General features: G+C 41.6%; 1 protein-coding gene across 12 annotated transcripts in view; it reads left to right on the plus strand.

Annotated features, from left to right (window-relative positions):
* The window catches only part of LOC146337997 (lethal(3)malignant brain tumor-like protein 4), an 85,705-nt gene that overhangs the window by 12,269 nt on the left and 58,164 nt on the right, over positions 1–15,272 (plus strand). For 4 of the 12 annotated variants that reach the window (XM_084815611.1, XM_084815614.1, XM_084815615.1 and 1 more), the window contains exon 2: positions 14,489–14,618. The exons of 4 other annotated variants lie outside the window; for them this stretch is intronic. In XM_084815611.1, the coding sequence (XP_084671737.1) occupies positions 14,502–14,618 (117 nt within the window). In that variant the 5' untranslated portion in view covers positions 14,489–14,501. Of the gene's footprint in view, positions 1–14,420; positions 14,619–15,272 lie in introns of those variants that run through there. 4 more of the 12 variants (XM_084815610.1, XM_084815617.1, XM_084815616.1 and 1 more) reach the window with 2 other exon arrangements.

Here is a 15,272-nt window from a genome sequence, read left to right on the forward strand (position 1 = left end):
AGCCTTCTCTGTGGCTGCACCCACCTTGTGGAATGCTTTGCCAACAGAGTTTTGTCAGCCCCTGCCTGACAATATACTGGTTTTGGCAATATGTAAAAATGTAGTTGTTTAAGAAGGCCTTTGGGTGTTTTTTTTTAGCCCTTATGGTTAACTACTGTACGTGCAGACTATTGTTGTTTATTAATTTGGGTTTTTAAAGATTATTTTAAATATTGCTGTTTATGGTTGTCCAGCACCTTGAGCTCCCTCTCAAGGAAAAAGGTGGGATGTAAACTTGTATAATAAAATAAACAAAGGATATTCATCATTTTTGCACCCACATGATCTCCTTCCATGACAATATATGATAAAACAATTCTCCTTATAGCTTCTGCTGTTTGTTTGTGACTGGTGTTCTCTGCCAAACATTGCTGACATGGTACATCTTCTAGAACTGAAAGCTTTCAGACCAGGGGATAGAGCAAAGAACTTGGAGCATTTGTTTAACAAAGTACAGAAGATTTAAACTCAGGATAAAGTGTTACAGTGTTCTTATAATGGCAGCTTATAATTATATCTTCGGCGCACTGAAGATATGATTATGTTGGTAGATCAGTTTGTGGAAATAATGAGAGAACATGGTGTTCAAATCTGTATTTACCATGCCTATAGTTTGAGATCAATTGTAGCCCAATACTATGCCAGAGTTTGGTGAACCTAATATTATTGATTCTGGTGGACTTAGGCATGCCTAACTCTTCAGTCTTAAGTTCTAGTTGTCTGAGAAAAAGAGAAATTCATGTAGCTTAGTAAATAAATTTTATCATTTAATTTTGGGGAGAATTTTGGATCACTTCTGATGGAGTAGCTGAAAAATTCTAGTACCCAGCAAAGAAATTTCAGCATTTTAAATATGTTAGTATTAAAAAGTCAAAAGTAGAGAAATATCCATTGCAATGCCTACATGTCCTGTGTATTTGCAGGCAAAAGTGTAATAGACTTACAACTTAACAACACTGCAATAAATATGAACAGAATCTTCCTATAGCAAATTATGTCTATATACCATTCAAGTTTTGATCCTAAAGTCTGTAAACTGTGCTCCCCTTCCATCCAAACCATTAACAACTGGTTGTTTCCTATATCTAACTGCTGACCAACTGCCATGGAATCTTCTGGCTCTTTCCTCTCCTCCTATCAGTTTACCTCCCTTAGTGTTTAATGAGGCATCCTTATAATGCAGGCTGATGAACAAGTTATTTCTCTTTCATCTATGGCTGATCTGAATTCCAATATCATTTTGCCTGTGATAAAGTGTTAATGATTAGATGGGAGATAGCAGGTTTGTAAAGGTGTTTAATAAATGTAGCCCTTTTGGTGTTTGCAGTTTTCACCAAATTCCATATATATAAATATCTGTTTGTTACAGTTACTTAAATAATTTTTCCAGGAAAAAGCAAAGGCCTCTGTTATAACTGCTGTTGTAATTAAGCCATGCAAGGGAATTACCATAGATGCAACCACCTGTCACCATCAACTGGCCATTCTATGTACTTGCATTTTATCCTGCAGATTCAGATGGTGGGCGAACAATTACCTCTTCATACAACCCCTTAGTGTCTAGAGTAAGTGCCTGCCACACTGGAAAAGGTTGTAAGAATTGGCTCTCAGGCAGTAGGAGGCAGAACTGTTAGCAAATTAAGTATTTTTTAGATTTACATTCTTTTTCAGCAATGAAAAGAATGATGTGATGTGTTGGGTTTCTAGAGGCAAAATTTGAAAATCAGAAGCACTAGCAGTCCCTTCCTGTATCAGTGTACTGTTCCCTGGCTAACGTGTACTTTTTCACCACTGATACTCCCATTTTGGGAAGTGGAGGCTATGGTGGATAGGAAAAAAAGGGGTGATCTGGATAGCATAGAAAATGCAGTTTTATGCAGTTGTTGAAAAGGCCAGTTATTAATTTCAGATAGCAATTTCAACCAGGCAATCTGCTCCTTGATAAGCTACCCTACTGAGGCATTAGAGAAGAAAGCATGTTGTTTACAGGCAGAGTAGACATGCATAGTGTCTACAAAGGAAATTTTATCTCTGGTTTGAGGCAAGCTAATCTCAGATAGAGGGGGCAGCTGGTGTAAGATGCCTCTTGCATTTGGCTATTGGGTGGTATAGAAACAAATACATAAATAAATTTGGGACAACACCCCCCCCCCAACCCCTGGTATTGTGGAAGGGAAATAGAATGGAAATAAGATTAAGGGTGATTTTCTGAAGCCCAGTAGAGTGTAATTCATGCAGAGAACTTGGTGCATTTTATAGATTAGTTTCCCTCCTCCTACCTGAGCAAGACAGAGCAAAGGAAGCTGCTCTATCTGGTCTATGGGCTGTATAAGTAAGCAAGCTCCCAGAGAGAGCACGATCAGAGCGAGCAAACAGGGAGAGCAAACAGGAGTTTGCCAGGAGAGTTTGGCAGGGGAGGCCCCTAACTTTTTTTTTTAATTCTTTGTCTTGTAAGACACACTTCCGTACCAGTGGGACTCTGTTGTTAACCTCCAGTGAATAGAGGACAAATCACAGGCTATTCCAGTACGATCAGACAGCTAGAAACATAAAGGGAATAGAGACTATGGAAGGACAAGACTCTCCAGTGATGGTGACCTGCAAGGTCTGTGCAATGTTTGTTTTCTTGCCTGAGATCAACATGGCCTACATGTGCAACAAGTGCAGGTTGATCACGCTGCTGGAAGAAAAAGTAAGGGGACTGGAGCGGCGAGTGTCGACCCTCCAGGGAATAAGAGAACATGAAGAGTTCTTGGACAGAACGGTGGAACTGCAGCAGCAAAGTGAAGAAGCTAGAAGAGCCACAGCAAGCTGAGGCAGAAGAGGAAAATGCTGAGGTGAGGAAAAATGAAGTAGAGGATACTCCTTGGAAAAGGGTGACAGTTAGGAGCAGAAGAACTAGAAGCCGCTCTACACCAGTGGAAGCAGTGGAGCTATGGAACCATTTCCAGGTACTCGAGGATGAGACTGAAAGACAGCCTGCAGAGGAAGAATTACAGGGGAACCCACATGAGAGTGAGCAAGAGGCTGAAGGTCAGTCAGCAGAGGCAATGAAACCAAGGCCTACAACAAGAAGAGTAGTAGTAGTGGGAGACTCCTTTCTGTGTGGGATCGAAATCCAAGTATGTCAGGAAGACCCGTGGACTCACCAGTTATGCTGTCTCCCAGGAGGACGGATTACAGACGTGACTGAAGGGTTGCCTACACTCATAAAGCCCACCGACAGGTATCCCTTTCTTCTCATCCATGTGGGAACAAATGATACTGCCAAGCGGAGTTATAAAGAAATCATGTCAGACTTTGAAGCTTTGGGAAGGAAACTCAAGGACTTTGGGGCCCAGATAGTTTTCTCATCCATCCTTCCAGTAGTTAGAAGAGGGATAGAAAGGGAAAGAAAAATACTCCGGGTGAATGACTGGCTATGAAGGTGGTGCCGATGTGAGAGATTTGGATTCTGGGACCACGGGCTATACTTCCTGGAAGATGGACTGTTGGCAAGGGATGCGTTGCACCGCACAAAGGCTGGGAAGAATGTGGTTGGCCACAGCATGAAGAACTTCATCAGGAGGGCTTTAAACTTAATCCTACAGGGGAGGGAGACGTAAAGTTGGGGGTAACAATGGATGAAAGCTCATGCACCACAATGGAGAGAACAGCTCTAATAGCACCCAATAATAGCCTTCAGAAACACGTAGGAAGAAAGCCAGACTATAAAGCACATGGTCTTCGATGTCTATATACTAATGCTCAGAGTATGGGAAACAAACAGAACAAACTTGAACTCTTAATACAGGAGGGAAATTATGACTTTGATAGGTGTAACTGGAACTTGGTGGGATGACTCCCATGCCTGGAATACAGCAATTGATGGATATAACTTGTTCAGAAAGAACAGGAGGACCAGAAAGGGAGGTGGAGTTGCACTATATGTTAAAAATACATATCTCTGCACAGAAATACAGGAGGATGATCTTGGTAGCCCCATTGAGAGAATCTGGGTTAAAATAAATGGAGCAAAGAATAAAAGGAACATGGTGGTCGGAGTCTACTACCGGCCACCCAGTCAAGGAGAAGAGGATGAAACTTTTGAAAATAAATTGCCAGTGTTTCAAGGAAGTAAGAGTAGTAGTAATGGGGGACTTCAGTTTCCCGATATTTGTTGGGAGACAAGTTCTGCAAAACATGGCCCCTCCAAGAAATTCCTGACCCTAGATTTTAGGAAAGCCAATTTTAATAAACACTGAACAATGATAAGTAAGGTCCCATGGCAAGTGACTCTAAGGAGAAAAGCAGTCCAAGATGGGTGGGAGTTTTTAAAAAAGGAAATTCTAAAGCCACAATTACAAACAATTCCAACAAGAAAAAAAGATGTGGAAGACAACAGAAGAAGCCAATGTGGCTTCACAAAAAGCTTAGAGATGACCTGAAAATAAAAAAGGACACATAGAGGAAGTGGAAGGAAGGCCAATCTACAAAGGAAGAGTACAGGCAGGTAGCACAGAATGGCAGGGATGGCATCAGGAAGGCTAAAGCTGAGAATGAGCTGAGGTTAGCGAGGGATGCTAAAAGCAACAAAGCTTTCTTCAGCTACATGCATAGTAAAAGACAGAGGAAAGAAATGGTGGTTCAACTACTAAATAAGGATGGCAAAACGATAACAGATGACAAAGAAAAGGCAGAGGTGCTCAATTCCTACTTTGGCTCAGTCTTCTCCCGAAACAGGGTCTATGACCTTCCTGGCAAAGGCGAAGTGCAGGCTGAAGGGGCAGGATTGCAGCTTGAGATCGATAGGCATATGGTCAAGGAACACCAAATTACTTCGAATGAGTTCAACTCTCCAGGGCCAGATGAACTGCATCCTAGAGTAATAAAGGAACTGGCAGAAGAACTCTCAGAACCACTGTCTATTATCTTTGAGCAATCATGGAGGATGGGTGAAGTGCCAGGTGACTGGAGGAGGGGTAATGTTGTCCCTATCTTCAAAAAGGGCAAAAAGGAGGAACCTGGGAACTACAGACCAGTCTGACATCGATCCCTGGGAAAATTCTGGAGCCCTATGAGGAGAGACTGAAAGGACTGGGCATGTTTAGCCTTGAGAACAGAAGACTGAGGGGAGATAGGATAGCGCTGTTCAAGTACTTGAAAGGTTGCCACAGAGGGGAAGGCCAGGATCTCTTCTCGATCATCCCAGAATGCAGGACATGAAATAACAGGCTCAAGTTATACAAAGTCAGAAAAACCTCCTGACTGTTAGAGCAATACAACAGTGGAACCAATTACCTAGGGAAGTGGTGGGCTCTCCCACACTGGAGGCATTCAAGATGAAGCTGGACAGCCACTTGTCAGGGATGCTTTGACTTGGATTACTGCATTGAGCAGGGGGTTGGACTCAATGGTCTTGTAGGCCCCTTCCAACAAGGGAAAGGAGGCCTACTATTCTATGATTTTTTAAAAAAAGGAATATAGACCAAATCCCATTAAAAATGTATTTATCAAACAGTGGGAATATAGACCAAATCCCATTAAAAATGTCTTTATTTATCAAACAGTAGGCTGTTGTCTCCAAAGAATAGTCATTGTATCACAATATCCTGTTTAAAAAGGTGTGGGCTTCATTTTATTTATTTATTTAATTTATTTATTAATTGCCCATCTGGCAGGTCACCCAGCCACTCTGGGCAATGTATAAAGTATATAATAAAACAGTTTAAAACAATAAAATTCTACAGTAAAAACATTTTCTAAAATACCCTAACCCACCCCAAATGCCTGCCTGAACAACCATGTTTTTAATGCATCGTCGAAGCTCATTAAAGGGGGGGCATGGTGGAGTTCCCTAGGGAGGGAGTTCCACAGAGTGGGGGCCACCACAAAAAAGGCCCTCTCCCTCGTCCCCACCAGTCTAGCTGTCCTGGCTGATGGGACAGAGAGAAGGCCATCCGAGGCTGATCTTGTTAAGCGGCCTGTCTGGTGTTGCTGGAGGCGCTCCTTAAGATAGGCTGGGTCAGAACCATATAGGGTTTTAAAGGTCAAAACCAACACCTTGAATTTGGCCCAGAAAACAAATCATAACCAGTGCTGCCATTGCATAAAGATGACACATTAACATAGTTAAGGACATAGCCTATCAATATGGGAAAAGTACATTATCCATATGATATTCTGCTGCGGTATCCCCATATATGCAATATTGGCTGTTAGCCCATATCATCATACCATAAGGGACACTTTTCAGGGGTTCTTAATGTTATACATGATTAGTCGAGGCATTTTGAAGAAAAGCAGAAGATCAATGCAGGCTTGTATGGCATGGTTCTCTTCAGCACTTCTCATCAACACAGGAAGCAATTAAACTGATGTAGATGCCAGTAAGTTTATCTTTATCAGTGCTGCATAAAGACTCCAAGGGTGAACTGGCAACATTGCGTAGTACTGATCTCAGGAAGACTTGCCCCCTTGGCTAGCATGAAGTTCCCAGCAGAGAGGTGATAGGAAGCCTTCATGTTTGATCCTGCTTCTGACAAGGTGTGTGTGTAACACTGGAATAGTGTAAAAGGCAGGGAAAAGGCAGTTATTAACGCTCCTGTGAATAGTAATCTACCTTCCATGGGTTGGATCCAGACTTAATCATCCATACAGTAGACCCATTGAAATTAACAGGACTGGAGTTAATCATGGCCAACTTAAGTCCTATTGATTTCAGTGTGTCTACTCAAGCTATGACTAAATCTGTATCCAACCTCATGTTTCTCTTGTAGCAGAAAAGTAATTGTCTGAGGGATTATGCATTAATGGGCTATCTTCTTTTGATTTTACCAGCACATGAAAAGAATTATATTGGGCATTAGATGGACCAGTGATCTGACTAAATGTGGCAATTGTTACGTATGTGTGGATTTTGTTGCATCATGGGCACTTGGTAATACTCAGATTTTAGAATTTTTCCTACTCTTTGTTGCACATAAAGATGCACTTTACCCAAGAAGGGCAGTTTGTACGCAGAAACAGACTTCTGCAAGAGAAATGCTTTTCCAAATCAAAGGTGTATATGTGAAGTTCCTGTGCTGTACTAAATACCCAAGTTGTATCCTTGTTTCAAGTTTATTCAGTGTTTTGCATTGGTAAATACTGAAACAAAAATTATAATAGCATATAATAAAAAATAGTAAAATTAAGTATGAAGATAACTATAAGCAGTACATTTCTATTATAATTGGTGGAACTAGTGCAACACATTTTAGGGGTCCTGTGCCCATACAAGGTCAGAGAGGGAGTGAGAGAAGATGTGGAGTTTTGCAACTTAGGTATTTTTCAGTGAGTGGACTGGGATGAGGCAACTAACCAAGGGGTAAGGTAAAACTCCCCTTCATGGATCTCTTGTGGCGAAGGGGCTTGCGTAACTCAGTGAAGCCATAAGCTATGCCGTGCAGGGCCACCCAAGATGGACAGGTCATGGCGGAGAGTTCTGACAAAATGTGGTCCACTGGAGAAGGAAATGGCAACCCACTCCAGTATTCTTGCCAAGAAAACCCCATGGAACGTATCACAAGGCTAAAAGACATGACGCCGGAAGATGAGCCCCTCAGGTTGGAAGGTGTCCAATATACTACTGGGGAAGAGCAGAGGGAATTTCCAAGTTCCAAGCCACAAGACTGGAAAAGGTCAGTTTACATTCCAATTCCAAAGAAGGGCAGTGCCAAAGAGTGTTCAAACTACCGCACAATTGCGCTCATTTCACATGCCAGCAAGGTTATGCTCAAAATCCTACAAGCTAGGCTTCAGCAGTATGTGAACCGAGAACTACCGGAAGTACAAGTTGGGTTTCGAAGAGGCAGAGGAACTAGAGATCAAATCGCCAACATTCGCTGGATCATGGAGAAAGCAAGAGAATTCCAGAAAAATGTCTATTGCTGCTTCATTGACTACACTAAAGCCTTTGATTGTGTGGATCACAACAAACTGTGGCAAATTCTTAAAGAGATGGTAGTACCAGACCACCTTACCTGTCTCCTGAGAAACCTGTATGAGGGTCAAGAAGCAACAGTAAGAACTGGACATGGAACAACCGATTGGTACAAAATTGGGAAAGGAGTACGACAAGGCTGTATATTGTCGCCCTGCTTATTTAACTTATATGCAGAGTACATCATGAGAAACACCGGGTTGGATGAATCACAGGTCGGAATTAAGATTGCCGGGAGAATTATCAACAACCTCAGATACGCAGACGATACCACCCTAATGGCAGAAAGCGAAGAGGATCTAAAGAGCCTCTTGTTGAGGGTGAAAGAGGAGAGTGCAAAAGCTGGTTTGAAACTCAACATTAAAAAAACGAAGATCATGGCATCTGGCCCCATCATTTCCTGGCATATAGAAGGGGAAGAAATGGCAGCAGTGACAGATTTTATTTTCTTGGGCTCCAAGATCACCACAGTCAGTGACTGTAGCCATGAAATTAAAAGACGCTTGCTCCTTGGCAGGAAAGCTATGGCAAACCTAGACAGCATAGTAAGAAGCAGAGACATCACCTTGCCAACAAAGGTCCGTCTAATCAAAGCTATGGTTTTCCCAGTAGTAATGTATGGCTGTGAGAGCTGGACTATAAGGAAGGCTGAGCGCTGAAGAACTGATGCCTTCGAACTGTAGTGCTGAAGAAGGCTCTTACGAGTCCCATGGACTGCAAGGAGGTCAATCCTAAAGGAAATCAACCCTGAGTGCTCATTGGAAGGACAGATACTGAAGCTGAAGCTCCAATATTTTGGCCATCTAATGCAAAGAGAAAAGTCACTGGAAAAGACCCTGATGCTGGGAAAGACTGAAGACAAAAGGAGAAGGGGACGGCAGAGGATGGGATGGCTAGATAGCATCACCGATTCAATGAATATGAACTTGAGCACGCTCCGGGAGAGAGCGGAGGACAGGAAGGCCTGGCATGCTATGGTCCATGGTGTCACGAAGAGTCGGACACGACTTAACTACTGAACAACAACAAAGGTAAAACTGCAAGCCAGACAGGATAAATGAGGTCACTTCCCAAAAAGCAGTCCAAAGGTTAAGCAGATGTGGATAGAGAAGCATGTAGCAGGACTGCAAGACCAAGAAACTAGGGAAAGACGTGCAGAGTGAAGTACAGAGTGTGAGGGTCCTATTAGATCTGCTCCAGGTACTCATAAGGAGGCTTACAAGTATCCAGTGCAGAGCTCTGCATGTTAGCTAGATGGGCATTTTCACCTGTCTAGCAGAGGCTTCGGGGAGGGGGAGGAACGGAGGCTGGCGATGGGTGGGGATAGCTTGTATCCCTGCTTCCCCAGTCCCCTCCCCACCCCCAGGAACACCCCCTTTCCCTTCTTACAAGCTTGTGTTTGCGAGCTCTTAGAGGCAGTCAGTGTGGTTCTCTCCATGCTGGCTGTGAGGGGGCGGGGAGCTCGGACTCCTGGGTCTGAGGTTGAAGTGCTGTCTCCAGCCTCAGATCCAGGAATCTGAAAAACTGTATGGCCCCCCAGATGCTGTCTAGGGGCCATAGGATTGCTCCTTGCACTACAATATATGATTTGCTTTGTTGAAGAGACAAGGGACAGGAAAGAGCAGTGAATGGGTCAAGGCAAAGAACCAATAAAGTGATGAGCTCAAGGAAGCATATGTAATGGCTTAAGACAACCCAGGTCTCAGAAAAGTGTGGCTTGAGTCCACCCATGGATCGAGACATTAACTCCTAGATACTTCACTGAAGGGGAAGCTCTAGAAAATAAATACTTGTATTGTATTTTCAGGCATTTTTATCTTTGGTTTTATTTCCCATTTTGTATTGTTGGTTACATTGAATACTTTCAACAAAGAAAGACAGTATAGAGATTGAAGGAGAAGTGTCACTGATCTGAGCAACAAGAAAGGTAAATTGGGAGCAGAATTCTGGATAGGCATAAGAGGACAAGGTGAAACAACAGGAGACTAGAGAGGAAAAGATTACAGTAAGTAAGGTGAGAGATGACCCGTGTATGAACCAGAGGTTTTGCCAAGGGACAGAGAGGAAAGGCTGTCTTTTTTATGTTGTAAAGAGAGGAGTAACATGATTTGGTGTGAAGGATTGAAAAAATCTTTATATAATTGAAAAGGAAAAGAGCACATGACTGGGATACCATGTGATCTACCACAGCACAGATCAGTGGAAGAACATGTATTTTACATGCATAAGGTCCAAAGTATTTTGCATGCATAATGCAGTTAAAGAATTTCTGATATGAAAACAGAAGGAGCCTTGCCTAAAAACCAAAAATGTTAACAATTAAAAGGAACTTTATAAATAAAAAAGAAAATCATATTAGCAGGTCACATTTACAGTCTCTCTCTCCCTCAAAACATAACCAGTCACCATTTTCAGTTAGGATATTTATGCAGTGGGCACAGTATCACTTCTCAACTAATGGACAACTTTCCTTCAACTGACATAAAAACATAAGGCAGAATCCAGTTGGATGCTTATGCCTCTGCCGATTCTCTTACGTCCCACTTCTTCTCTTGCCCAAACAGTGAGTCTCTCTGATTCTGCTGCACGAGCAGGACCCACCGCTTGCGCAACAGAGATTTAGCGCTTCGCAAAGGAAGCCCTGAAATTAGCAGAAACGCTTGTTTCTCAATAGAGACAGATCAGCCGACCTCCCCATTCCAGAAACTAACATTTTCACTTGTTTTTTTGTTGCCCTGGAAACGCTAAAATTTCCTTCTGTAGAATCTGTATTTTTGGTTTCTGGATAAGCTCTCTTGATAAGATTCTTTAATCCATTGTTAGATACTTTGAGATGTCTTGCTGTTCCCGCTAGTTTTGTGATATCTTAATTTTAATCTGAAGGCATGTTGAATCCTTTCTGGTGTTTGGCAAGCTATCCTCTTCTATAAACAAAATAATGTTTCTCCTACATGTCTTATTCATCTCATCTTCTGTCTGTGTAGAACTACTTGAAACTTCCTACCATATTTTGAAAATCCAGAATATCTTATTAGCAAATGTTTTGAAGACTACCACAGTTATCATTCCACCCGCCAAATGCTCAAGCCTATTGTGTAACTTTTTCATTTAGTCCTGTAATTTTTTATTTACAGATTTGTTATCAGTGTGTGCCCTTAAAAGTATTCATTTCTTTTAGTGAGGAGAGAAACAGGCAGGTATAATGTGTGCACAGGATGGGATATAGGGAACATAGGAAGTTTGTTTATATCAAGTCTGATTATTTGTCCACTTAGCCCAATATTGCCTACTCTGACTAGCAGTGGCTCTCCAGGGTCTCAGACAGAAGTCTTTCCCATCAGCTGCTCCCTGACCCTTTTGATTGGAGAAGTCTAGAATTGAGTTTGAGATCCTCTGCAGTGTTCTGTCACTGAGTTATGGCTGTTATCCAGAAGCAAAAGCCTTGGGTTGCTGTGCTTTGGGCTGGCACATAGCTGTTTACCTAACAGAGAAGGAACCTTTGCACCCTGTTCTCTATGGGGAAAGAGCAGGATTAGAGAAGGTGGAGCATAAATACACATAGGTTGACAGCTGAGCAAACTGCAGCACTTAGGTAGCTAGAGGTATAAAATAGAAGTATGAAGCCAACCAGATGGGCTCAGTAGTACTGAAGTTCAAAGTGGCATCTTCTGTAGCCAGGAGCTAGAACCCAATAACTGTGATGGATAATAAATATAGTCCATATTTTGTGCTGTATATATAGATATTATTCCCACAGTCTAGAAAACCAGATGATAACCCAAGGTGTTTGGGTAATGACCCAAACACCTTGGAGCAAACTTAGAAGGAAACTTAGGTTTACCACTTCATGTACATTCAACAGAAAGCTACATCCAATCATGGCTCTCTGAATAGTATGCCTGTATGCTATACCCGTTTGCAAAAAGAGATGATTAGTATAATTTGAAATTTTAAAAATCTAATTCAGATGTTAAAAATTTGATTTAAAAAATCTACTTTGGTCTAGCTAACATTTTGCAGCTAATGAATTGGTTAATTAATCCAGGATAAAATGTAAGTACCTTCCATAAATACTGACTGATTATGCTATTTTGTATTTGTATCACATGATACAAATGTGAAGTATAAGACACAAAAGAGAGTAGCTTTAGAGACTATATAGAAATAATTGTGGTGCTGGAATCTTTGTAAATAGCAAGTCAATAAGGGTTTATTTGAGGGTGGTGTTGAAATGTTGTTCATGTGGCTTTTGTCAGAGGTTGCAAGTCTATCATGCTTATTTTACTTTTCTTTGAATGTAGTAAAGCTCCTAGCTGAATTCACATCTCATAATGAAGTTAGTATGAAATGAAAACCAAGGCCATAATAAAGTTACTGGCTACAACTAGTATGATATCACGTTGATTAAAGGAAGCAGCATTTGTCTGTCTGCCCATTAGGTGTTACAGAGGCAACTGTGGATGGCTTGTGAAATAGAAAACCTAAAGAAAAAGCCAGCCTAAGCACAGATTTGGTATTGCCATTACAAGAAGCCATAGTCTTATTTTAAAAAGCTCTTTGGAGGGACTGTCTGACTGTGTCTGTAGTTAATCAGAGAGGAGTTAACCAGGGAGTTCCCTAATCAGCTTGCATCATGTATGGTTCTTCAGACCAAATAACTTTTTGCCTCCCAAAAGATGGTTTTTAAAAAAGATTAAATTGAGTGGCATGAAGTTCTGTCTATAGATGGTAAAAATAATAATAATGAGAACTATACAAGTGAAATGGCAGTCTTATTTCCCCAAGGCAACCTATTTCTACTGGGTGGAGGTTGAATGGAATTGGCTGTCAATCTTTTCCTGCGTAGATTAGCCTAGCATAGTTTTCAAGAAAAAAATATTTGTTAAAAATTCCTCTGCAAAGTTGGTGATTTCTTTCATCAGTTATATTCATTGTTAAATATAAGATGTATTACCTAATTTAGGGAGCAATCCTATGCAGGTTTAGACAGAAAAAAGTCCTTTAACTCCCAGCATTACCTAGCCAGCATGGCTGGCTGAAGAATGCTGGGAGTTGTAGGTCTTTTTTTATCTAAACATACATAGAATCGCACTCTTAGTTATGCTCTTGAAAATAGCAATATAATTATTATTACAATAACTCAACAAGAGTTCCCATAACATTATAGTTTCAGAGGCCTTTACGCTATAGCATGGAACAGCTATTAGCACCATTAGTAGGGTGGAAGGTGAGTAGAAAGATAGCTGGACCTCCTGTTGGCTCTATACACATAATAATTAGTTCCATGAGCTTTAAAATTAACATTTGTGTAAACTTGCTTGAGTTCTTGTTTTATTCATACAAGAATTTGAAAAATAGATCGGCATCTCCAATATTCCAACAGCCAATATACATTTCTTTTCCCAATTTAAAGTTGGGGGCACAGTTCACGCGTACACCTAAAAAGAATACAAGAGCGTGACGTACCCTCAGAGGATGATCGCCCCTGTGTTTCTTTGCAAGTCACTTTTGAATGTGCCTCCCAATGTGAAGGAGATATGTCCAGAGCGGGGACTCACTGAGAGACCCTCACAGCCAGCCTTCTCTGAGGGTGGGTAATTTTGTTGCATCTTTGCATGAGGAGTGATTGAATGATCCAGTCGCACTCAGTGCTGAGGAGTGGCAGAATTACCCAATCCAGGAAGGCAAAGCTAGAACAAGGTTTTGTTCAGAGAGAGTAAGTGGCCTCTGTGGGTTCACTGGAGCCTTGATTAATTAATTTATTTATCATGGCACAGTTTGGTAATTACTGATATAGATATAAGGATTTGCCTTATGTTGAGTTAGAGCGATGATCCATCTAGCCCAGCACTGTTCACCCTGACTGGCAGCAATTCTTCAGGCTCATGAGCAGTGATCTTTTCCAGGCCTATTAGTTAAAATCCTTTAGAGATTGGGAGCAACTGTAGCTCGTGACAGAACACATGTCTTATAGAAGCTCCCATGTTCAATCCTGGCATGTTCAGTAAGATGGGTCAGGTAGCAGATGATGCAAAAGATCTTTACCTGAGACCTGGAGAGCTGCTGCTAGTCAGACTAGTCACTACTGAGACTAGATGGGGGACTTCTCTGCGCAAAGCCTACCATTAAGCCTCATTTCATGCCTAAAGTTTTATATGTACAGACCTCCCACAATATGGTGAGAACCGGTGACCTCTGCTGTGAGGACCAGGCTCCCAAACATACAGACAGCGAGCAAAAGTTGAATCACAATTATTCTGTTTCTTTAACACCTGTAACTTCAGTATGAAGATGTGCCTCATTGGAGGCTGATATTTTTTCCTCTATCAATGCATCCCCCGCCCCCAAAAGCATAATCACCACTCTTAAATGGTTCATGAAATGTAAGCGACCGGCCTGTTGATTCTGTGCCTTTTGTTTTGTTATGTTTTGTTTTGTTTTCAAGCCTAGTTTTCTTTCTTAAAATTTTTTTAAAAAATCCAAAAGACTAAGCTGAAAGATGGAACAGAATCTCTCGGAGAAAAAACCAGCCATCGCCCAGACTGCAGACTTCGATGTAATGGGTGCCTTAGACTGGAAAGACGGCATTGCCACCTTGCCGGGTAGCAACATACAAGTAAGGAAAAAAACATAAGGAATAGGGTAAACAAAGGCTCTAACTTAGTAACGGTTGCCAAATGTTCTTTTGTCAGGGTAGACATCTTGTGTGAAGTGTATTGCCCTCTGACATTAATTGCAGCTGTAGTGACAAAAGCAAACTGAGATGCTGTCACGAAAACATTTTGCTGAGATTTCTGGATGCCTGCTGATTTATCTATTTGTTCTTTCCTGCTGTACAGTGAATCTGGAGACAAGATGTTAAGTAGTGCTTTTTATGCTTCAAAAGAGAGAACTAGTTCCATATATTTTCAGCCACACACTTTATTCATGAGAGAAACCCCAAAAAAGTTATTTGTGAGACAGAGGAAAGCTTCGTCTGTAGTCTTGAGCCCTTACTTTGCTCTCAAATATTAGACTGCAGAATAATAACTGCAGCAAAAAGTATTGTACTATCCTGTCCTTTGGATCTGCTGGCACCCCAGCCTCTACCAACATGTTTCCTTATTCATCTGTGCATTTTTAAGGAAACTTGGAACCCAGCACTGAATGCTGGTGGCCAACAGGAACAGCAGAGAAGTGTATGATAACAATGAGAAGGAGAGCAGAACAGTCTGTGGCTGCTTGTGTATGTCAAAGAGGCTGGTCTGAAAACTGATGTTGCCTGTGGGCC

Source organism: Heloderma suspectum, chromosome 10 (genome assembly GCF_057233095.1).
Source record: "Heloderma suspectum isolate Gila_16-S chromosome 10, 16-S_ref, whole genome shotgun sequence".
NCBI lineage: Eukaryota > Metazoa > Chordata > Lepidosauria > Squamata > Helodermatidae > Heloderma > Heloderma suspectum.